The sequence below is a fragment of the Microtus oregoni genome, unplaced genomic scaffold (assembly GCF_018167655.1).
Source record: "Microtus oregoni isolate MIOR12 unplaced genomic scaffold, Mior012 000000F_ref0000247, whole genome shotgun sequence".
Lineage (NCBI taxonomy): Eukaryota > Metazoa > Chordata > Mammalia > Rodentia > Cricetidae > Microtus > Microtus oregoni.
Window position 1 is genome coordinate 91,849,119 of NW_024543059.1, and position 24,317 is coordinate 91,873,435.

The window sequence follows — 24,317 nt, forward strand, 5'->3', positions numbered from 1 at the left end:
ATGGCCTTGTTCATTGTCAAGATTGGTGTTTTATTTTTTAAGATTTATTTGTTTCTTAATGTGTATTTATTTTATTTTGTGTGTATGAGTATTTTTGCTTGCATGTCTATGTGCACTATGTATGAGCATTGTATCTGCAGAGGCCGAAAAGCGGTGGGGGGGGGGGGGGGTTGAAAGAGCATCAAAGCTCCCTAGAACTGGCAGTGCGGACAGTGTAAGCCACTATGTGGGCACTGGGTCCTCTGGAACAGCAGCGAGTGCTCTCAATCACTGAGCTCTCTCTCCAGCATTGATGTATTTTGAAATCTGTGTATGTCTGAGCTCGTGAGTAGCATTGCCCATGGGAGCCAAAGGTGTCAGATATCCTGACTCTGGAGTTTACAGGCAGCTGTGAGCCAGCCCATGTGGGTACTGGGATCCAAGCTCAGGTCCTCTGGGGCAGCAGTCACGCTCCTAATCACAGAGCCATCTCTCCAGCCCGGGAATGAGAGTCTTTTTTAAAGAGGATGGGCAGACTCCGTGATCCCTAAGAGCTAGGCAGACTCCAAGCGTCTGTAGCTGAGCTTTGATTCTGTTTCCCACCGCTCTTCTTCCTAAGCCACCCTTTCACACGGTTGTAGTGGTCAGATACGCATGCGTTTCCATGTCCTAGTTATGCTGACCCTTCCCCACATCCTCGCTTCCATTTCACATGATCAGAACCCCAACCGTCCTTTCCGGTCTAGGTCTAAGCTTCACCCGTTTATACTCTCGCCTGTCACAACCCGCAGTCCTCGGCTCGTTTCCCTCTGACTGTTCCTGTATAAACTCTGCCTTGAGCGTGCTGGTTATCTGTTGTGCAAATGCGAGCTTCCCTCGCTGAGGCACTCCGAGTGTTTTGTCTGTACCAGTCACTGTGCAGTATATGACCCTTTCGTTGCCTTTTTGAGAAAATGACACACAGGGTCAAATTTACAATAATAAAAGGAAATGCGGGAGCAAGTCGTGTAGCTGTATGATGTTATGTTCTTAGGACTCTTCTGGGGCACCCGCCACCCAGCGCCCAGATGAATCACACCTGGAGTCTTATTCTTAGTTATTAACATCCGGTTTTAGCTTGGCTTGTTTCTTGCCAGCTTTTCTTAACTTCTATTACCCCGTCTACCCTTTGGCCTCTGTGTTTTCCGGTTCTCTTCTGTAAATCTTACTCTTACTCCGTAGATTGCTGTGGTGGCTGGATAGCTGGCCCCTGATGTCCTCTTCCTTCTCGGGCTACTACTCTGAACCCCTTCTCCCAGTTTTCTCCTTCTGTATATTCTGTCTGCCAGCACCCACTGTCCTTTCTCCTGCCTTGCTGTTGGCCGTTCAGATCTTTATTAGACCATCTGGTGTTTGAGACAGGCAAAGTATGACAGCTTCACAGAGTTAAACAAATGCAACATAAACAAAAGTAGCGCACCTTAAAATAATATACATATATATTATTAAGCAAATATTAATACATATGAGCCTCTGGGGTTTTCTTATTCAAACTGCCACAGGGTCTTAAGTAGCCCAGGTTGGCCTCAAACTCCTGATTCTCTCGTGCCCGTCTCTCAAGTGCAAGAATTACGGGCATGAGTCATCACAGCCAACAAGAGAACAAAACACCAATGCTTGAGGCTGCGTCAGTAGAACTCTGTCAAGAGTTGGCTTGGTCAGGGTATGAGTGTTGCTGACATGGGCAAAGGTTGAGTAGAGAAAAGAGCTGTGGTGTTAGGGTACAAGGTTCTTTCCATGGTATTGAGGTAGGCAGAATGGACAAGAGGTTGGGGTAGGAAGGGATTTCTGTCATGTGAGCTAGAAGAGTGTGACATAGCCAGGCACCACATGCCTCTAGCTCTTAAACCTGGTTTGAAAAAAGACTTTGAGCTTGCAAGTGGCGAGGGAGATAGGAACAAGCTGACTCTTACGCCGAGGAAGACGGGGGGGGGGGGGGGGGGGGGGGGGGGGGGGGGGCGGGTAAGCATCACCACGCTGTAGATGCACAATGCCAATAGTGCCGTCCAGCAGCTGCCACCTTTCAGTCCGCTAATGAGTGAGGTGAAGAGGCTGGGGATGAGAGAGCTTGTCTAACCCGGGAGGGGAGGGGTTAAATGGCAGACTGAGCGGGGAAAGAAAACAGCACCAAGAGGTGGTGTGAACTTTTACTGTCTTTTCTGTGGCTTGTAAGGGTGAAAGGTATAGGCAGAGCTGTGGGCCCTAACATTCCCAGGGGACATGAAATGCTGCACCTCAGGCCCACTCACATGCAAGGCAGCTCCTCCAGTTCCCTCCGGATGTGCAAGCAATGTCACATAAGCCTTGTCTGCTTCCTAAAAGGTCTTGCCTCCTTTCATTATTTGAGCTTCTTTCCTGGTCTCACCAGCAGAAGGCTTTTTGGGGGGCCTGTCCCGGAACTAGCTCTTGTAGACCAGGCCGGACTTGAACTCACAGAGATCCATCTGGCTCTGCCTCCCAAGTGTCAGGATTAAAGGTGTACACCACCACTCCTGGCAAGAAGTCTTTTTTTTTTTTAACTCTTTTTTTATTTTTTAGAAAACCTATCTTTTCTCATTTTACATACCAATCCCAGTTCTCCCTCCCTCCCTCTTCCTGTCCTCCCTCCACTTTTCCCTCCACCCCACCTCCCATCCGTTCCTCAGAGAGTGTAAGGCTTCCCATAGGGAGTCTAGCACATCAGCAGAAGGTCTTTTAACTCAATTCAGAGGAAGGAAAACGCTTCCTGCTGTCCCTTGCCACCTCCCCCTGCCTCTCACTCTCCCCGGCGCCTACTCCCTGCTTCTCTGCTATATACAATGCTAATCCAGACTTGGTAGAAAAAGAAACAATCTATACGATCTGTCTCAAGCCTTCCTTTCTCCTCTCAGCCCTGTAGTGTGAGGTCTGCCCCAGCACGTGACTGAAACTGACTACATCAGTCGTAAGCATGCTCCATGTTTCCCCGTTTGTACTCAAGTACCGGCTTCTTGAAACTTGGCTGGTTTGGGCCTCCCTGAAACCTCATCCCCATTTTTACCTCTCAGTTCTTAGATTTCCCTTCCGAATGTTCTGAGGGTCTCCCTTACAGCCATTCACTAGTAGGTTTCCTTTTTAGAGCAAACGAGTAGAAAGAACACAGTTCCTGTGTCCCTCCCCCGCCCCATCCCCGCCCCTCCCCCTCCCTCCCTCACACAACTTCCCCACTGTCAGCGCCCAGCACAATGTTACCGCTTGTACTGAGAACCAGGAGTCCGCATTTACACGCCCTTATCATCCCAGGTTCGTGACTGATCAGAGTTCACATGGATGTTGCATGGTTATATCATACGATGACATGTACCCATTTAGTAATCTACAGTCACTTCAGTGCTTTAAAAATGGTGTGAGCTCTGCCTGCTCATCCTTCTACTTCAGTCACTACTATGTCTACTGTCTTCCTAAGTTTGCACTTTCAAGCATGCACCTAGCTGGACTTACAGGATATATATAACCCTATCTTAATTAGAGTTTCTGTTGCTGCGATGAAACACCATGACCAAAAAGCAGCTTGGGGAGGAAAGGGTTGAATAGGCTCACACTTCCACATTGCAGTTCATCGCTCAAGGAAGTCAGGACAGGAACTCAAACAGGGCAGGGTTCTGGAGCAGGAGCTGATGCAGAGCCCATAGAGGGATGCTGCTTACTGGCTTGCTACCCCTGGCTTGCTCAGCCTGCTTTCTCATAGAACCCAGGACCACCCGCCCAGAAATGACTACACCCAATAGGCTCGGCCCTCCCCCGTTGATCACTAATTGAGAAAATACCTTACAGCTGGATCTCATGGAGGTACTTCCTCAACTGACGCTCCTTCCCTCCTTCCGCTGGTGGCTCTAGCTTGTGTCAGATTCAAGCCCTCTGTATTAGCTATTTTCACTTAGTGCATGTTAAGCCTCTTCGCGTCATCATAGATCCATAACTTCACAATTCTCTTTGCTTAAATAAATTTTTTAAAGATTTCTTCTTTTTTGTTTTGTTTTTACACACTTGGATGAAGAAGTTTTTACTCTAACAATCTTCCCAGTAGAAAACAGAAAAGCAGCCCCTCCAGCTGCTCTGCTCAGGGCCTGGGGTCCCCCTTGCACGAGCGCTAAAGCCGAGGGGTGTACTTCCCCGCTTTGACCAGCACATCCTGTTGCCTCTTGATGTCACCCAAGCATGTCATCATTTTTTTAGTTTCCCAGGAAATGAGCAGAAGGCACAGACTTTTGTCATGTGATCTCTGGTCTCCACAAGACCCAGCATCCTCCGCTGTCCCCTCCAGGATGCAGTACGCTCATCCCAACTGGTACCCGACGCAGGCAGGCAGATTCCCACCCACAGTCCATAGTTTGCCTGGTGATTCAAAACCGGTGGGGTCCGCCCTTCGGATTTGTACACGTGTAATGGTATCCACTGCAGTCATGTGGATTTCCTATATCCTTCAGGATCTTTAGCTTATTGAATTTGTGATTTTTTTTGTTCAGTTTTATTTAGTTTTCTTAGACTGTGATATATTTTCCCAAATTTCCACTGTAGGGTCTTTCCCTAAATTATTCTGGAATTTTTTTTCCTATTGCATATGTGTGTCATGTGTATCTATGTCATTCTTTCTACAAAGTATGGAAGTGGTGGAATTTATAGTTACAGAAAAATGAATTCATTTTCTAAATGAATTTGACAGTTTTTAGATTGTACATGTAAGTAATGTACAGTATTTTCATTTCTTGTTGATATTTTCACTTAGCATGGTATCTTATCCTCCAGGCCACATTACGAATGGGTAAATTTCCTTCTTTTTTTAAAAAAAATGCAGAGAGAGAGTATGTGTGTGTGTGACATTTTCTTTATTCCTTCATCTATCAGTGGACAGTTAGGTTGTTTCAAAATCTTGGCTATGGTGAATACTGCTGAAACAGACATGGGATTACAGGTGTCTCTTTAAAATACTGATTTCAAGCCATTGTGAGTGCACTTACCCATAATCCCAGCACTTGGAAACCTGAGACAGGAGAATTATGAATTCCAAATCCAGCCTGGGCAACACAGCAGAGCCTAACTTCAAAAACCAAACCAAAACTAACAACCAAAACAAAAGAACCCTGATTCTGTCTGCTTTGGATACGTACCCAAAGATCTGTATGGTTGCTAGATTATGTCATTGGTCTGCTTTGAATTTTTGAGGAAACTCCATACTCTTTTTTTCATAATGACTTTACCAAAACCTCATACCAGAGTTCTCTTTTTCTACATCCTTATCTGCATTTGTTATACTTTAGCTATTTAGTAACGGTCACTTTAGTTAGTGTGGGTGTTCTCTCATTTGGGTTTATGTGCATAGTTTTCGATATTAAGGGGAAGCTCCTCTTCATAAACTTGTTAGCCAATTGTACAAACATTTTTGAGAAATGACTGTTCAAGTCTTTGGCCCATTTTTAATCAAGATGCTGTTTTATGTTGTTGTTATTGAGTTGTGACTTCTTTATGTGTTTTGGACCCTGATTGCATGCATGATTTGTAAATTTTCTTCCATTTCATACAGGGACTACATTTCCCCATAGGTGTGTGTATGTGCTGTGTGGGCATGTATATACATTTTCACATGTGTGTAAATACATGTGTGTCTTCGTCAGGGTATCTGTCAGTCACCGAATGCAACTCTTTTCTTATCTGAAGCTGCAGGGGGTTTTTGTAATTTTTACAGCAGACTTTAAATAAGCAAGAATTCAGCTAGCACGTATTTGCGTGCCTACTATAATGCTGCATTTTCTCCTTAGAACAATCCAGGGCAATAAAGAATTACCTGCTGACATCTTTGTCTGCATTCACTCTCCTTCTTTACTTCATGATGGGAGGTGATCCTTTCCGCCCCGGGCCAGTCCCTTATTATGGTCTGAGCTCTGCTGTTTCTGACATTCCTAGGGATCAGCTCCCAGCACCATCACTCAGTTCCACCCAAATGGTCAGTTTAGTTCCTACACTCTTTTCCCCAACCGCTACTGAAGCATGCTTGACTTTCCTGCACGTTTATGTGAGCTCCTCCCTCATGTCATGGCCTCAGTTGGCTGTAACCCTAAGTCTCTCCACTCTCCCTTCATTCCTAGCAGATGTGAAATGAGTTCCCCATAGTAATCGACTTCCATCCCACTTTGCCACCAACGCCTCAATAGCCAGAGCTATGGGTGACTGCTTTCTTTTCTCTCTCTCTCTCTCTCTCTCTCTCTCTCTCTCTCATTGACCTCTCTGCCACATCTGACACTGCTGAGCAGAGCTTCTTAAAGCTGTTTCCTATTGCCTTTGCTGGGCTCTAGTCCCCTTTCTCCTCCTGCAGACACTCCTTGGCCTCTCCTGCCTCTCTCCTGATTGGTGGCCTTTGCAGACTGGCCTCTCCCCTTCCTCCTTTGCCACTCTTCCCAGATGGCCTCATCCTTTCCCGTGGTGAAGACTCATGTTCATGTTTCCAGTCCTTTCTCTTGAGTTCTCTCTATGCATCCTTCTGCCTCCTCAACATTTCTTTCTTTCTATCTATCTTTCTTTCTTTCTTTCTTTCTTTCTTCTTTTTTCCAAGACAAGGTTTCTCTGTAGCTTTGGAGCCTGTCCTGGAACTAGCTCTTGTAGACCAGGTTGGCCTCGAACTCACAGAGATCCACCTGCCTCTGCCTCCTGAGTACTGGGATTAAAGGTGTGCCCCACCACCGCCTGGCTTTCCTCAGCATTTCTAAGAGGGAGACTCTTGGACTGGGTGGCTGTCTCCCACCCTGCCACACCCGCTAGTGAAATGAATCTGTAAATGAGTAAATAAAGCCAACCCTCTTCCTGTTCCGGTTTTCCTGCTGCTGTTCCTGCCATGCATTCCCTCAAGCCAGAGGTGCTGCAGGAGTTGACAGATCCATGGAGCTTTAGTGCTGCCACTAAAAGTCAGTTTCACAGATCGCAAAAGTTCCTTCTTTGTCAGGATCTATATGGCTTTTAAAATAGACAGATCTTCATTAAATCAAGAAAAAGAAACTCTATGAACTTGGTCATTATTTCACTTCGGCAGGCAAATTTAAGTGGACTTAGAAATACATATTGAAAATAACAGCCCCTAGCGGTTATTACCTGGAGACACCGTACTCCAGGTGCTGTTTGGAACAATGCGTAACAATGTCTTTGGCTTCCCTGGGCTCCCGTGGGGTGTATGTACCATTCCTAGAGAAAGCACTGTAAAAGTGAGCAGTTGGAGGAGACGCCAGAGTGACAGCTGGCAGGTAGCTGAGGAGGGGTTTGAACCCAGAGAGACCAGCTAACCTCCACACCGTCCTACCTCCAGTGGCTGACATTCCTCGTTAACTGATGGCTTCCTGTCACTGCTGCTGAAAGGAGTAACAAGTCTTGACTAACCAGGACGTAGCGTAACTGAACATGTGCCTAGAGTACCCGTTTGCTGGTTACCAGAGAAGGCTGGTGGCGCTGATGTAATTCTTAGTCACAAAGGTTGGCTCCACCCCCTTCCATCCAGTTTATGTTTGAGTTTTCAGCAACGTTCTAGATTTCCTTTGATTCTTGAAGCATAAACAATGGCCATAGCAACTTTGTCTTCTGAGCCCTCTGCTTATTTCATGTTCGTTTCAGCAGCTTTATCATGTTATCTGGGAAACGTTCCCACAGTGTCAACACAGATCGCATTCCCTTGCTTTCCTTCTGAGACAGTGCACGAGCAGCAGTCCAAAGTGCGGAGGAAGTTAGTGACTCACCTAACCGAAAGCCAGCCGTTACTAATGTGACTTTTGTCTCCGTTGCCAAGTGGTTTGCGTGGGTTTCCACGGTAACCCTTCAGTATAACAAATGCCACAGACTAACTTTGCCGCTCTCTGATTTGTTTAGTTTGGACATCTTTTTCCCAGGGTCTGTGTGTACACAGGAAAGATGAACACAGAAAAGTCTGAGTGATTGCTTTAGGAACATAAATACCCCTTTGGGGGTTTTTGTTTTGTTTTGTTTTTCTTGGGGGGGGGGATGTTTTGGTTTTTGTTTGTTTGTTTTTTGAGACAGGACCTCTGTAGCCCAGGCTGGTCTCTAACAAAGTCAGTTTAGTTTTTTTGTTTTGGGTGTTGTTTTCCCGGCCTTGGTTTCTGGAGGACTGGGAATACAGGCAGGTGTGAGCCATACTCTCAGGCAGAGATCCGAGGGGAGCAGATTTAAGCAGGGACCAGTAAGGAGGCTCTGAAAATAATCCAGGGAAATGATGCTGAGAGTCTGGGTGAGGATAACGATGGTAGATGCAGGAAAGGGATTGAATTCTGAACAGCTAGGAAGTGATGGGCAGAGATTGATAGTTGGTACCAGACAAAATCCGTCTGGATTCTTTTCAGCTTAGTGAGGTTGGGCAGTTTCTCCCAGTTCCTTAACTAAACAAATGGACTTGTGTTACGATGTATAAAATGCATAAGGTCTGGTATATTGAAAGCATTTGGTGACTGCTGTCACTATAGCCATGGAAGGGTCATCAGCAGGTGGAGGTGGAAGCTCTAGAGGTGTGTCCTTCCTCTGAAAGATCTAATGTACTCTGTCAAAACCCATTCCTTATATGCTGCAATCCCTGCCCATATTTAACCTAGTTTTTCCCAAGTCTACCAGACTTACTGTTGGCTTCCCACCCTCTATATAAACTAGATGAATATGAAGTGCTTCCCCCTTGGTTGTTTTCGGAGAACAGCAGGTACAGGCAGAATTCACTTGGTGTCTTTAATTTTGTTACTCAGGCCAAAGCTACCCTCTGTGCAAGTGATAGCCTAGAAGATTTGATAATGAAATCATCATAAAGATGCCACGTGGAGAGGGTGTTCTAAACTAAATGTTTAAAAACCTACTGTGTGTCTCAGACTAGTTTAGCTGGGGAATTACTGATATTCCACAAACAAAGAAAAAGCAACAAAACCTAAACCCAGGTTTGGGGGCTTTGCAGTCTTCACGTTTTGTTTTTATTTCTGACATAATTCCTAGAATTTTTAGCTCAGTAACATTTTAAGGCGCAGCTCTAATGTGGATCGAAAGGTCCACGTGGCAAATGCTTGTTCCCAGCGTGGCACTATTAGGAGGTCATGGAACCTTTAAGAGGTGGAGCCAAATGGGGGTGCACTTTGGGTCACCAGGAACCATGCTCCCAAAGGGATTATGTAACTCTGGCCCGGTCCCTCCCTTTGCTTTCTAGCTGTGAAGGGTGAGGCTTTGCTCTCACCCACCAGGCTGCCTTGCCAGGGGCCCACCCAGTGCAACAGAGCCCTCAGTCCTGGACTGAGACCCCAAAGCACTGAACCAAGGGAAACCTCTGCACTTTGTATGTTGATTTGGCTCAGGAATTGATTAGAATGACAGAAAGCTGACCAAAATGGGATTATTTGATTTTCGTATACTAGACAATAAAGAGCATTCACCGAGTGAATATTTAAAACAATTAGAAAATAATGGATTTCAGTGTTGAATACTTTCTTTAAGATGGTCTTGTAGTGTAGCCCAGATTGGTGTCACACAGTGTTCCTCCTCCTCAGTCCCCTCAGTATTGAGATTACAGGTGTGGGTCACCATTCTGACTCTCCCATACGTAACCCTGTTCCATTTTGATGCTCTTCGGTACTTAGTAATATTTTTAATTTTCCAGTTTTTTGTTTTTTGGGGTTTTTTTTTTTTTTTTTTTTTTTTTTTTTTTGGTTTTTCGAGACAGGGTTTCTCTGTGGCTTTGGAGCCTGTCCTGGAACTAGCTCTGTAGACCAGGCTGGCCTTGAACTCACAGAGATTCTGCCTCTGCCTCCCGAGTGCTGGGATTAAAGGCGTGCACCACCACTGCCTGGCTCCAGTTTATATTTTGACAAAGGTTTACATGTATGTAGTTTCAGGTCTAAATGCCAAGCACTTTGGAAAACTGTGGTCCCCAACAATTACCCATTTCTGATCTACCTGACAAAGAGACAGCCGGGAGGGTGACTATATTATCTTTTCTCCCGACTCCTCCCTCAGCCCTCTAAGAGGGCTCTAAGACAGCAGGAAGCCTGGTTGTGCAGTCCATGAAGGCTGGCCTCTGGGCTCTGAGAAAGGTAGAATCCAGACAAACGAAAGGCCATGCCCAGGAGTTTTGTTTTAGAGACCTGTGGTCTTGTGGTGGTTTTAAATACCGTGTTTGTCCTGTGTAGTAGGTGTGGTTTCTTTTTATTATTCCATGTATTCGTGTGAGTGTGTGTGTATGTATTTGTGTGTGTCTGTGTGTGCACACGAGTGCCTGCCTGTGAGAGTGATGTCAGAGGGCAGCTGTGAGAGCGGAGCCATTATCCAGCCTACAAGTTTTCCACTTGAAAACTTCCCTTCTTCCAGCACTGGCTTTGTTTGGCTGGGGTTGTGCTTTCTCTGTTTTTCCTGGTAAGAGCGTCTCCTACGGTGTCAGCTGAGATGTAACTGCAGCTCTGAGCTGGTGGAAGCCCTGTGCAGATGGAAGGGGCTTGGCATCTTGGGTTTTGACTACAGGTCGAGATGACTTTGACCATTTGGGGGAGGGGGTGTCCATCTCATTAGAGTTTTCTCCATGAATTCATGCCTGTTTCCACCATTGGTGGAGCCGGCTAGAGAAGAAGGGTCAACGCCAATTCATCCTCCTGTCCATATACTGTCCTGCCACTGAGACCTGCCCTGGGGTCAAGCAGGCCAGAGCGTCATCTGCTCCCTGTCAGGAAAATAGAACCGAGCTTCCTGCATATAAGACAGCTTCCAATCAATCCTTCCACCTTTGCGCCTTCCTTCACTTTATCGCAGAACCAGTTTAAAATTCCACTCTTGGCTTTCTTCATTAACAGCACCAGGTTCAGATTTCTTTGGTTGCTAAATCGGTTACCAGTTGTCTGTCCCTGGATGCTGTTTTTTTCTTCTATGAGATGATGCCTTGGAGGAAAAAAAAAAAAAACTTAATAAGTTTGGGGGAGAAAGTAAAACTATCTTTAGTGAAAAGTTTATATTTTCTAAGGACAGTAAACTGGTGTGTCTTTAAAAAACATTGTTCTTCGGGTAGTGATGGCACACACCTTTAATGCCAGCACCCTGGAGACAGAGGTAGGCAGATCTCCAAGTTTGAGGCCAGCCTGGTCTACAGATCAAGTTCCAAGACAGGTAGAGCTATACAGAGAAACCCTGTCTCAATAAAACCAATATATATATAGTTCTTGTTAGCTGATCCTACCCCAGTGGCATTGGCAACAGGAACAATCACAGACCTTGAAGTCCATTCCCGAAGATTCCAGACCATCAGTATATCTGCACGCCTTTTCTGGAAGCTCCAGGCACATGGCTGATGCCTTCAAGTCTTGGCACCCAGTGATACTGGGAGGAAAACAATGATCACAAATTCTTTCATTTTTAATTTGAGTTTTTATTATTTTCATGATCTTTCTGGGCGTTTTAAAAGTTGTTTATCTATAAACCCAGTGATCTCAGAGCACATTCTTTCCTTCACAGAGGCAGCTACAAGTTGACATGCTATAGCATTCACCCCATTTCTCCCTTACTCCAACCTTTATCTCATTTTTATCTCACCCATCAGTCTCTCTTGCTCCAGAGAAGTCATCGTACTGTATTCTTCCTTAAGAAAATCACCCTCAACGTACCTGTGCTCTCGGGGACCATCACAGGAGAGGGGATGGGAGGATTGTGAGATCGTAAGCCTGAGGTCAGAAAGGACAGGCTGTTGCAATCTTGAGCTTCCATCCCCTGTGGTTACCTGCACACGATCAAGCCAGTCAAATTCCAGCATGAAGTGGGGAAGGACTCAAGATCCCTCACCCCTGAGAAGCCAGGGGAGACCCTTTTGGGATATGGGGTGGTAGTTTTCTTTAGGGGTGTGGCTCCTGGTAGGTCAGTGGGTGCTCCATGATGACCCTACACCTGTGAGTATATGAGCTGCGCAACTTGGATTCAGTTGGTTATTAAAAAAAAAAAAAAAAGACATGAAGTAGGGAGGTGGAATGGATGTGGGAGGAATTAGGAGGAGTAGCAGTGAATATGATCAAGATACATTGATATGCATGTATGAAATTCTCAAAGGATTAGTACAAATATTGAGGTCAGGTGTGACGATGCTTAGGAGGTGGAGGCAAGTTGATCTCTTTGAATTCAAGGCCAGCCTTATCTACCTGGTGAGTTCCAGCCAGCAGGACCACGAATGAGACCCTGTCTCAAAAAAAAAAAAAAATGCTTTCTTGCCTATATTAAGGGGACTAATATGTAGATCTAGAGGACATTCATTCTTTTGCTTTATCCATTTTTCACTGTTTATGACCCCCATTGTCTCTCTCCTTCAAGAAGCAGAATAATTGTTTTTTGCTTTCCAAGGTTAAGTCCCTGGAACCTACCCAGGATAGTAAAGAGAACAGCTTGTACAAAAGTCAGGACACTTCAAAGAGGAAAGTCGTTGGAAAAACAGCAGGTTTAGGGCTGTGGACAAGGGGCTTGCTTGCGCATGATGCCTGTACTCACCACCTAAATAACCTTGATGTAACTCCCCTCCTGTGCGTCAACTCCGGGTCTGTGCAGTGAGGGACATGCCAGCTACACTTTAGAGTTGGTGTGAGACTGAGCTTCATGTTGTAAACTCCGAAATGGAAGTTCATGATGCTGAAATAGTAGAGTATTTGTGTGTATTTCTCTCTTGCATGAAGTCCTACAGGGCTCGGAATTGTGCCCTTCATCTTGTACGTTAAACATTTAGAAGTGTGCCCAACACAGAGAAAATGAGCGTGCATTGACTGAGTGGTGACGAGTCACTTTAAACTGATTGACAGGTAAATTAGCTTCTCTGCATTTCTAATGCCCACTTATTCCTGTTCCTCGCTTGCAAAGGCTGACTTTGCATTTATGTCTACTCCAGTGTGTGCTTGTGTGGAGCCCAGTGTGATGTCATCTGTTTACACGTGTGTGTGCTTGAGTGTGGAGCCCAGTGTGATGTCATCTGTTTACACGTGTGTGTGCTTGTGTGGAGCTCAGTGTGATGTCATCTATGTCTACTCCAGTGTGTGCTTGTGTGGAGCCCAGTGTGATGTCATCTATGTCTACTCCAGTGTGTGCTTGTGTGAAGCCCAGTGTGATGTCATCTGTTTACACGTGTGTGTGCTTGTGTGGAGCCCAGTGTGATGTCATCTGTTTACACGTGTGTGTGCTTGTGTGGAGCCCAGTGTGATGTCATCTGTTTACACGTGTGTGTGCTTGTGTGGAGCCCAGTGTGATGTCATCTGTTTACACGTGTGTGTGCTTGAGTGTGGAGCCCAATGTGATGTCATCTGTTTACACGTGTGTGTGCTTGTGTGGAGCCCAGTGTGATGTCATCTGTTTACACGTGTGTGTGCTTGAGTGTGGAGCCCAATGTGATGTCATCTGTTTACACGTGTGTGTGCTTGTGTGGAGCCCAGTGTGATGTCATCTGTTTACACGTGTGTGTGCTTGAGTGTGGAGCCCAGTGTGATGTCATTTATGCCTATTCCTGTGTGTGCTTGAGTGTGGTGCCCAGTGTGGTGTCAGGTGGCTCCCTGAGATGCTCTGTCCCTTTCAGCGTCTCCAGCTGAGCCCAGAGCTTGCCATTTTGGCCAGTTTGGCACTACGGTCCTCTTACTCCAGGAGTCCCTGTCTCCCAGTTGGTGGGATTACAGGCCCCTCCCTAGCTTCTCTGTGGCCCAAAGTCCGGTCCTCGAGCCTGAGGAGCCACCTTTCCAGCATCTGCAGACACTAATGTCTGTGTAACTTGGTGCTGTAGACTTGGGTGGAATTGTGAGTGCTTTTAACAGATAATCAACCGGCTTTGCGGTTTTTGTTTTCCCTCCCCAGGGAGGTGGTGCAAGCAAACTGTGTCCGCTGGAGAAAGAAGTTCTCGTTTATGTGCAAGATGAGTGCCAGCGTCTCCACGGGCATCCTGGACCCTTGTGTCTACAGAGTGTCTGTGCGGAAGGTATGGGAACAGCCCGTCACTCCTCCTCTTTCAGAAACCAGCTAGCTACAGTCACTGGCCCACTTTATTTAGATCTGCTTTAACGGTAGAACTGTAACTTCACGCTTCGAGCAAGAAATGAAATTGCTCTGGCAAATATGGTGGCAAACCTGAGGCTATTACTCAGGAGCCAAAAAGCTTTATTCTCAGAAATACTGTACACATCTGCAGTAGTTTGGGAGTGTGTGTATGTATCCTGTCATTTATCAAATTCCTAATCTTTGCTTTTTTTTTTTTCTTTTTTTTTTTTTGGTTTTTCGAGACAGGGTTTCTCTGTGGCTTTGGAGCCTGTCCTGGAACTAGCTCTGTAGACCAGGCTGGTCTTGAACTCACAGAGATCCGCCTGCCTCTGCCTCCCGAGTGCTGGAATTAAAGGCGTGAGCCATCACCGCCCGGCTAATCTTTGCTTTTTAAAAAATAATATTTTCATTAATTCTTCGAAACTTTCGTACAATATATTTTGACATACTTATACTCCTCCCCCAACCCTTCTTCCCATACCTTTTCCACCTTCACTGTCCTACCCACCCAGCTTTGAGTTTTCTTTTTCTTTATTTTTTAAGCAGTTCAGTTTGTGTTTTCTTACTGCTCTTGGGAATGGGGCCTGCCCTGGGGTGTGATGCATCACCCTAAGCAATAGAGGAGAGGGGGTCCGAACTGCCCTTGTCCTGGAGTCAGACTGATGAATATCTTAATATCACTATAGAACCTTCATCCAGTAACTGATGGAAACAAAGGCAGAGATCCCCATCAGAGCACTGGACTGAGCTCCCAAGGTCCAGTTGAAGATTAGGAGGAATGAGAATATGAGCAAAGAGGTCAAGACCATGATGGGTTCACCCACTGAAACAGTTTGCCTGAGCTAATGGGAGCTCACCAACTCCAGACAGACAGGGAAGAAAACAGCCTAGGTCCAAATTAGTCCCTCTGAATGTGGGTGACAGTTGTATGGCTGGGGCAGACTGCGGGGGGCCACTGGCAGTGGCACCAGGATTTATTTCTACTTCTTGTACTAGCTTTTCGGGAACCTGTTCTCTTTGGAGGGATACCTTGCTCAGCCTAGATATAGTAGGGAGGGCCTGGGACCTTCCCCAAAGCAATGTGCCTAACCCTCTCTGAAGAGTGGATGAGGGGTGGGGTGGGAGGAAGGTAGAGGGAATGGGAGGAGGGAGGGAGGGGGAACTGGGATTGGTATGTAAAATGAAAAAAGATAACTTAAAAAAGAAAAAGAAAACTGACCGTCCCTCTCCCAGCAGCTCTCAAATGCCAGTATCTCCCGAAGCAGTCAACTAGCAGTTGGATTTTTCCCGCACTCTGCCCCCCGGCCCCATGCTGGGATTTGCCTGAATTGAGCTTGTACAGGTCTTGTGCGTGCTTGCCATGATCTCGTGAGCTCTTACATACATCTGTCTGTTGTCTGGAAAGTACTGCTTCCATGAAATCGTCTACCACCTCTGGCTCTTACATTCTTCCGTATAGAGCCCTGAGCTTGTGTGGTGAAATGTGCTATAGACACCCCATTTAGGGATGAGCCCTCCAACGTTTCTCATTCTCTGCCTATTGACCTGTTCGCGGTCTGTGTTAATTGCCCTCTGCTGCAAGAAGCAGCTTCCCTGACGAGCGCTGAGAGGCCCTGATCTGATCTGGAGTTCTGGGAGAGGTTCCACAAAACCTCTGTTCTTTTAAAGGTATTATTCTGGGGACTTCGGTCAGTTATGTCTAATAGCAGACCTGGAATTGGATGTCTTTTACTTTATGTTCAGAAAAACTAAGGCTCAGAGAAATGAAGTAACTTGCCCAAATTTACATAGTTAATAAATGGTAATGGAAGACTCAAACACAAATCACCAGCCTCTGTCCTTGTTCATATGTTTTTTTGTTTTCATATATGAGGTTGAGAAGATAGATATCTATGATCCTGATTTTTTTATAAAAATGAGGAAACCGGCCAGGCGGTGGTGACGCATGCCCTTAATCCCAGCACTTGGGAAGCAGAGGCAGGCGGATCTCTGTGAGTTCGAGACCAGCCTGGTCTACAAGAGCTAGTTCCAGGACAGGCTCCAAAACCACAGAGAAACCCTGTCTCAAAAAACAAAAACAAAAACAAAAAAAAAATGAAGAAACCGTTAATCATTGCTACTAATGAGTTAACTACTGTCTTTAAAATACAAACTTCATACAAACCAAGCATGATAGTGGCAATTCTATAATTGTAGCAATTGGAGAGGCAGAGACAGAAGGTTCCAGTTCAAGGCTAGCCTGAGCTGCATAGCAAATTTAAGGCCAGTCTGGGCTGTCACATGACCCTGTCATGTGCATTTCACATTTTTACACATTTTTTTCTGATTTTTTTCTGAAACAAGGGCCACTTTGTAGCTCATGCTAGCCTGGAACTTGCACGTAGCCTGGGCTTGTCTCAAACTCATGACCCTCTGTGCCTTTTCTCCTGAGTATTAGGATTACAGGCTTACCACCGTGCCCAGCTTTACATACATATTTTTTAAGTTACCAGAGTACATGTATATGCTGGCAAAGGTACAGACTTAGAATGAGAAATGTGGGTCTTCTTACTCTTTTCCACTCCAGTCCTGCATCTTTTTAGATCAGATTTAAAAACTATATTCTTAGATTCGTTTTCCCGCATTTTGAATGAATAATTAGCAGTGTGTGTTAGATGTGTGGCTTTATTCCAACCTCTGTATATTGCTTAACACACACAGTTAGAATATAATAGATACATGTGTACAGACGTGATTTTACACGTTTTAAGCCTTTATAAAAATAGTTGTGTTTGGAGGCTTCTGCAGAGGAAGTGTGGTACAGAAAAGGCTCACACACAGTTGTACCAGCCTGCCACTTACCAACTGTGAGACCTTAGGCAGTGATGACTCTCAGTCTCTGCATCCAGCCTGATGCTTGGTGATGAAGGATTAGCTGACAGCATGAAGCATCCCATCTTCTTCCCCTTGCGGCCTTGACTGCTGCCTCTGCCCTTAGATTAAAACTCTTCTGAACGGAACTCCCACCATGACGCTTGAAGGATGATGAGCCAGTCTTTGGATTTCAAGAAAAATAAAGCCTATAACCAACTTAGAGTACAGGGTGACTACAGATTAAATAAACTCAAACTCTAGTAAAACAAACAGAAACTGTAAATGCCAGTTACGCGAGGACATACCTCGAATAAACCCTTTTTCATAGAATAGGGCTTTGGGATATTCATTAGGACATGTCTTAGCTTGCTTCCTTTTGCCATGATAAACATCATGGCCAAAGCAACTTGAGGAGGGATGGTTTTATTTAGTCTTACAGCATACAGCAAAAGAGAAGTCGGGGTGGGAACTAGAGGCAGGAACCGAAGCAAAAACCATGGAGGAACACTGCTTACTAGCTTGTTCCCCATGGCTTGCTCAGCCCACATCCATATACACCTCAGTCTGCTTCCATATACACCTCAGTCCAGGGGTGGCCTCTCACAGTGAGCTGAGCTGTGCCCTCCCACACACACATCAATCACTAACCAAGAAAATGCCCCATAAGCCAATCTACAGACAATCTGATGGAGGTATTTTTCTCAGTTGAGGTTCTGTCTTGCCAGATGACCTGAGCTTGTATCACATTGACAAGAAACTAACCAGCACACAACATACATGTTAAACTGCTAAAACAGACCCCAAACGTCAAAGATAAAATGGTGTAGAAGTTGGTTCAGAACCTGAGATGAAAATAGTAGCTCTGCCATCTTTAGCATATGGTCCCATCGTTAGGTCTAAGAGGGCAGCTCCAGTCTTGTTCTCTCTTGACTAGTGGCATAAAGACAGATCTGATTCAAAAACCGTGCCTGTGTCTTTTGTGTGCGTCCCTCTGGTTAGGACTTAGTTGTGTGGCCACACCAAACTGAAAGGCTGTGTGGCCGGTAGGTTCTAACGCGTCAGAAGAGAGGCTGGGAAATCACCAGTAGTCTTCTGCTGTACCTGACTACTCAAGGCGGCAAGTTTATTCTACGTAACCTTCCCTATGTGTTGTACAAAGAGCAGAGCACTCTTCTATTTAAACATGTTGGACATTTTTTTAAAAAGTCATAAACAAAGTCATAAATTAGGGTAAATTACTCATGAATAATATCAAAAAACTAATTAATACAGAAAGAACACCTCTACACAGTATAAAAGAATCAACAGCACTTAGGAGAAGTTGACAGCTGACAGTATGTCCCCCCCAGAAGGTATTTTAAACAAACAATATCCCTAATCTTACACAAATTAAACCTACAAATAGACACCATTTTTGTCTTCAGATCTGGTAAAGACCAGAGTTTGGGAATGAACCCTGTTGCCTAGACACAGGGAAGCAGTCACACAATAAGCCTGTTAGTGCCTCTGCGTGCCAGGTACTGCTGTGGGGTCTGGGAAGATGAATGAACTGGAATGGAGTTCCTGACCTCCTACATTTTACTTTCTGGTGAGAACCGGAGAACAGAAAGCAAGAGTTTACCAAAATAAAATTAGTTTAGTACCGATAAATTTCACACATAAAAAAGCCTTTAATCCCAGCACTCGGGAGGCAGAGGCAGGCGGATCTCTGTGAGTTCGAGGCCAGCCTGGTCTACAAGAGCTAGTTCCAGGACAGGAACCAAAAGCTACGGAGAAACCCTGTCTCGAAAAATCCAAAAAAAAAAAAAAAGCATGGGGAAACATAATAATTTAGGAATGGGTGATGGTTTAGAATTGTTCTCTTCTCCCACCCCAGAACTGTGGCCATAAGGCCACACCTAGCTTTTTAAATGGGTACTGGGCATTTAAACTAGGTATGTCCTCATACCTGTGCAACCAGCACTCTTTCCAGCTGAGCTATCTCCCCAGCACAGGGTGGGTTGGCTGCTTGGTTGGTTGGTTGATTTTTGAGACAGGACCTCATGATCCTCCTGCCTCTATCTCCCAAGTCAAAGAGTATGGCATATACCACCATGCCTGATTCACTGGGAGAGTCTAATAAGGAGAATCATGGCCTTTTCTAAGATCATGCCACTGCTGCTGCTGCTGCTATGGCAGAAAGGTGACTTTAATATTTCAAAGTAGATATGTTTAGGTTTGAGGATAATAGTTTTGCATAGAGATGGGCATTATTTTGGGCAACCAGATACCCAACTAAAAGGACAGGATTCTGTTACATGGAAAGCAAGAATAGATACTGAAAGTACAGCTAGCTTCTCTCTGCAGAAGCTAAATAAAGGGGTGGGCGCAGGATAGGAGAGGCTGGAGGAACAGCAGCCAGGGAAGCAGCAGGGAAACCGGGCGGATGTGGTGTCAGGGAGAGGTAGAGAGGAAACCGATGTAAGAAAGGAGGTAAGTGGTCGAGCCCATCACATACTCAGCACAGGCTAAGATGGAGACGGGGAGCTTTTAGTTTTAAGAAAATACGGATCACTGGGAATCCTGAACTACTAGAGAGGGAAAATGAGGGAAATCCAGGTGAGAGGGCTGCCTACAACAGAATGCAGCAGGTAGAGGTATGAGTCTTCGGAATGTTTGGTTTCTTGTTTTTCATTGTTTATTCTTCTCTCGTACGTTCCATCCGCCCTGCACTTTCTCCTCCCTCTACTTTTCCCAGTCCCCAAAAGTCAGAAGTCTTCGAATATTGAGCATAGAGGAACAGCATGAAAAGAATCAAGCTGAAGAACCAAGGAACACCTAGAGGACATTTCCTTTTGTTTAAGAATGGCACTGTTGAGGGGTGTGAAGTGACCCAATGAAGAAGAAATTCCTATGGAATAAAACAGTGGCAGGGAAGGGGAAGAAGAGCAGATATTCATAAGTAATAGTAGAGCTCCCTGTAGACTCTCTGGGCTTTGTTTAAACTCCCTGGGCGAAAGATAGAAGTGACAGAGAACGCTTCAGTATCAGCGTCATGAAAAAGAGCGACAGCTCTCTCACTAAAAATGTTCTTGAAGGGACTTTAGCGCAGGGAAGTTTGCTGGTGATAGCAGAAGGAAACAGCCCATAGGGTGGTGGGCATTGTTCTAAGAGCTTTACAATAAGCCTTCACAGATGTGCGTTGTCCTCAGTTCAAAACTGTGGCCCACAGTCGTGGCCGAGGGACGCTGAGGGGAGATACTTGAGCCCCAGGAGCCAAGGCCAGTCTGTGCAGTGTACAGAGACTCCATATCGAGACTGACTAAATATGTAAAGCTGCAAGCAGAGTGAAAAATTTGGTCATTATTAAGGTGTTGTCATTGACTTGAATGGTTGGATTTAAGGTCAGTCTATTTTTTATCGTCTGTGACATGTACTAGCATGCACATGTCTACTCAGAATCATCTAGCTTACATTTAGTCTGAAATCCTTCATCATATAATATTCTCATGGTGTTTTCTGTATTTGCAGGAATTGAAAGGTGGCAAGGCTTATGCAAAGGTAAGGAGATGACCTCCAACTCCTCTGTAATCCATAGCATTGTTCTTGCACTCTGTAGGCTTTTCATGCTTACTCAGGCGTGACTCATTTTAGGTGAAGTAAACTGGAGATTGAATAATTGGATTTAATAGTAAAGTATTGCAATGTTCTTTTGGGGGGCTGGAGAAATGGCTCAGTGGTGAGGAACACTGGCAGTTCATCCAGAGGACTCAGGTTCTGTCCCAGCACACAGATGTGACTGTGCCTGCAGTTCCAGAGAACCCACCCTCTTCTGGCCTCTTCAGACACTGCGTGTCCATGGTGTGCAGACATGCATGCAGACAGAATACCCATACACATAATAAACATAAATGAGTCTTTTCTAAAAAAAAAAAAAGAATATTCTGAGAACTTATTACAGGCTGTTACCCTTTAGTCTTAGCCTCCCTACTAGAGAACATTCTCCAGTTTTCTTGAAGCTATAGCTTACTGATGACACAAAACAAGTAGATATATTTCTGCTCTACGATTGGTTAATCCACTGACGAAAGAATGTGGCCAGGGATCCCTTATCCCCTTCCCCTCTGTGATGACCATCAGCTAGCTAGTTGCTCAAGTTTTGTCAATGCAACTCATTTGTAGAAGAAACCCTAGCTGGTTTCTGAATGTTATTTTTGTTGAGTAGGAAGCATTTCCTACGTCCTCTCAGAGGGCTCCCCTCTATGTTTTACTGAGTATAACAAAACTATATACCCACCCCTAACCATCTGTAACCATAGGGATGGATTGCGTTGTTAAGTTACACTGCCCACAATTTAGCAGTGCAATGGGTCCCTCTGTGTGCTCACGGATAAGGATGGAGATTGAATCTCTGGGGAAAGTGGAGTTTGGTAAGGACTGTCAGGGCACTGAGTGTTGGGCAGGCAAACAGCAAGGTCTACTTTTGCTGGTAGCTGTTCACACATGTCTTTCCTTCTAAGAGCTGTAAAAACCATGTTCTCTCACCTTTTGCTGCCCTAGGTTACGCCTGCATTGCTTTCTATTGGCAGCCGGTTTGGCCTCCCGCTCAGTCTGTTCCCCTGTTGTCTAACTCCAGCTTACTTAGTCCTGCCAAAATGATCTTTCTAAAATTAAAACGTGATAATATCACTCCCCACTTTTAGTCCTTCAGTGGTTATTCACTGACTGTAAAGGAAATTGGAAGTTTTATAAGCTAGGGAGATCCGCTTTTGTTTGCAGACCGTTTCTGCTGCCTCATCCCTTCTGCCTGCCATCTGCATTCTCTGTTCTCTTCTCTTTCCCACCCCTCATTCTTAGGAGGTACATTGCCATCACATACTTCCTAGAGTATCTCACGCTATTTTAGCTCCTTCACCTTGTGACTTGACACCATGCATGTCTCCCTCCCTCCCCTTATCCTTTCAAGTCATGTATTGTTAAAGACTCAGCTTAGTCATGCCTCCCTACTGAGAACTTTTCTTCTCTCTCTAATAATTGTGTCTTCCTTTACCACCGCACTTAGCAGCACTGCTGTGGGAACTTGCTTTCTGTTTTCCTGTACTAAACTATGAAAATAAGAATAAAGGACCCAAGGATAGCTCGGGGCAGAGCATGAAATAGGCCCTGGGTTCCATCATCCCCAGCACCAAAAAAGGGAAAACATTCTTTATTTTTAATCAATACCTAATGTTACCTGGAATATAAATGTTAACAATGATTTTCTGAATAAGTTAATGTCTACCACAAATATGATATATACATATATTTATGAGACACATATATGAAACACACGCACATATATGAAACACATGCATATATAGATATTCATGTGACAGTTATCTTGGTGAAGCCAAAGAAAGTCTTGAGGAAGTATGAACTCGCTGGGACCACACTATACAGTCTGTAATGTGAGTTCTTTGAAGACAGAATATGTTTCCTCTTCCATGGAAGAGTCTGGCATATAAAAGGGCATTGGCATGTCACTTTTTTAGCAGGGATTGTCTTATTGGTTGTTTGCTGATATACCAAAGAACAACAGACTGGACGGCAAAAACAAAACACATTTAGTTCTCCATTCTAGATGCTGAGGAGTGATAGCAGCAGCTCCCGTGTCTGTGAAGAGCCTGCTTCCTGGTTTGCAGATGACACACTTCTCAGTGTGTCACCATGTGGCAGATTGCAGAACGAGGCTGCAAGTTCTTTCCTGTTTAAAGTGCATTTCTCCAGACCTTAGTGCACAGCTCCGCGATAGAGCACCCACTGAGACATGTGCAAGGCCCTGGCTTTGGTCCCCAGTGCCAAAAGGGGAGGGATGGGTTCCTGACGGCTTCAGTCTCAAGGCCTGACTACCTCCCAAAGCCCCCACCACTCCATACCATCCTGTTGGATGTTAGATTTTCAACATACGAATTCCGGAGAAACAGAAGCATACAGTCCATAACAGAGATCCTTAGTGACAGTATAAAATCAATATTGTAACAGTAGATGGTGAGTTAGATGGGCAGCTAGCCTTTTTTTAAGACTGCTTTATTAGCATTTGAACACTGACATGAATAGAACTGAAAAATACTAGGTTATCTAAGAGAGTGAATTCAAGAGCATTAATGACCTTGAGTTGACCTTGGCACGTTCTGGCCAGCCGAGTTAAGAGATGAACTGGGAAAGAGGAAGTTCATTTGACCAGATGGTCAGAGACAGTATAGATGACCTTTTTACAGAAGTGTTGTTTCGTGGGATTTTTTTTTCTTTATTTTTGTTTCGGTGGGGGATGAACAGAAAAACAATTCAGTGCTCTGGAGAGATGTGGGACGGGTTTGGTTGGTTCCTTATGCCAGGAGAAAATCCAGCATGCTTGTGTGCTGGTGGGAATGTTCTAGTGAGAAGGGGTAAATCAGAGTGCCAAACCGCAGGGAAACTGCAGCATAAACGGGATAGGCAGGAGCCACAGGAACACAACCACATCCTCTGCAGCATGTGAGTGGGAAGGCCATAGAGGCCCAGGCGCAGGTGGGCGAGTGGCTGCTGCTGGCAGTAAGAGCTTATGGGAGTTAAGTTCCCTTGACCGCCTGGGTGAAGTAGACAACAAGGCCCTCAGCAGAGAGACAGAACAGGGAGAAAGTGTGTGAAATAGCTTGTGTTGATAACCGATGGTCAAATAGGTCACATGTCTTCACACATTCACTCAAATGTTCCTCTGCATGGTCCTATCCTGGCTTTTCCGCCTATGTTGCTCCCCTAGAAGGCAATAAGACCAGAGTAACCGTGTGGAAATTAAGCAGCTGTTGCCTGTGTCTTGCCGTGTGCCTGATTTCCTGCATTGGGCTTACATGATTCTCTGAGCTATTTTCTTTGTTCTTTTCATAGCAGTTAAAAACTACTGAACTAGTAGGAGCAGGGGCTCTCTCTGACTCTGTTGCCTGTTTTGGGGACCCTTTCCTCCTAGCGGGTTTTCCCGTCCAGCCTTAATAGGAGAGGAAATGCCTGGTCTCATTGCAACTTGATAGACCGTGTTTGGTTGATATCCATGGGAGGCCTGCACTTTTCTAAAGTAAAATGGAGGAGGAGTAGATGGAGGGGATACGAGGGGAATCCTAGGAAGATATGAGGGAGGGGAAACTTTGGTTGGGGTGTAAAACAAAAAATAAAAAATTAATTTAAAAAACCTACTGGAATAATGTTCCGATGCGCAAGTAAAACAACTCTCTTGCATGTCCCTGAAAGTGGGTCTATGGAGACGGCTCATAGGGAGATGCTTGTCACACTGGTGTAAAAACCCGACTTTAGATCCCCTAGAATGTCTGTGCTGCAGTGAGGTGGGAAGAGAAGACTGGAGAATCCCTGCAGGCCAGGTAGTCTAGCATTACAGCACAGTGGCAAACGACAAAGACACCCTGCCTCAAACGTGGCAGAAGGTA

The 24,317-nt window shown here is 45.2% G+C and overlaps 1 protein-coding gene across 2 annotated transcripts in view; it reads left to right on the forward strand.

The window, feature by feature from the left end:
- Fam102b (family with sequence similarity 102 member B) overlaps positions 1 to 24,317 on the forward strand; it is a 59,535-nt gene that overhangs the window by 12,267 nt on the left and 22,951 nt on the right. For both annotated transcript variants that reach the window (XM_041653680.1, XM_041653689.1), the window contains exons 2-3: positions 13,852 to 13,972; positions 20,395 to 20,424. In XM_041653680.1, the coding sequence (XP_041509614.1) occupies positions 13,852 to 13,972; positions 20,395 to 20,424 (151 nt within the window). The remainder of the gene's footprint in view (positions 1 to 13,851; positions 13,973 to 20,394; positions 20,425 to 24,317) is intronic.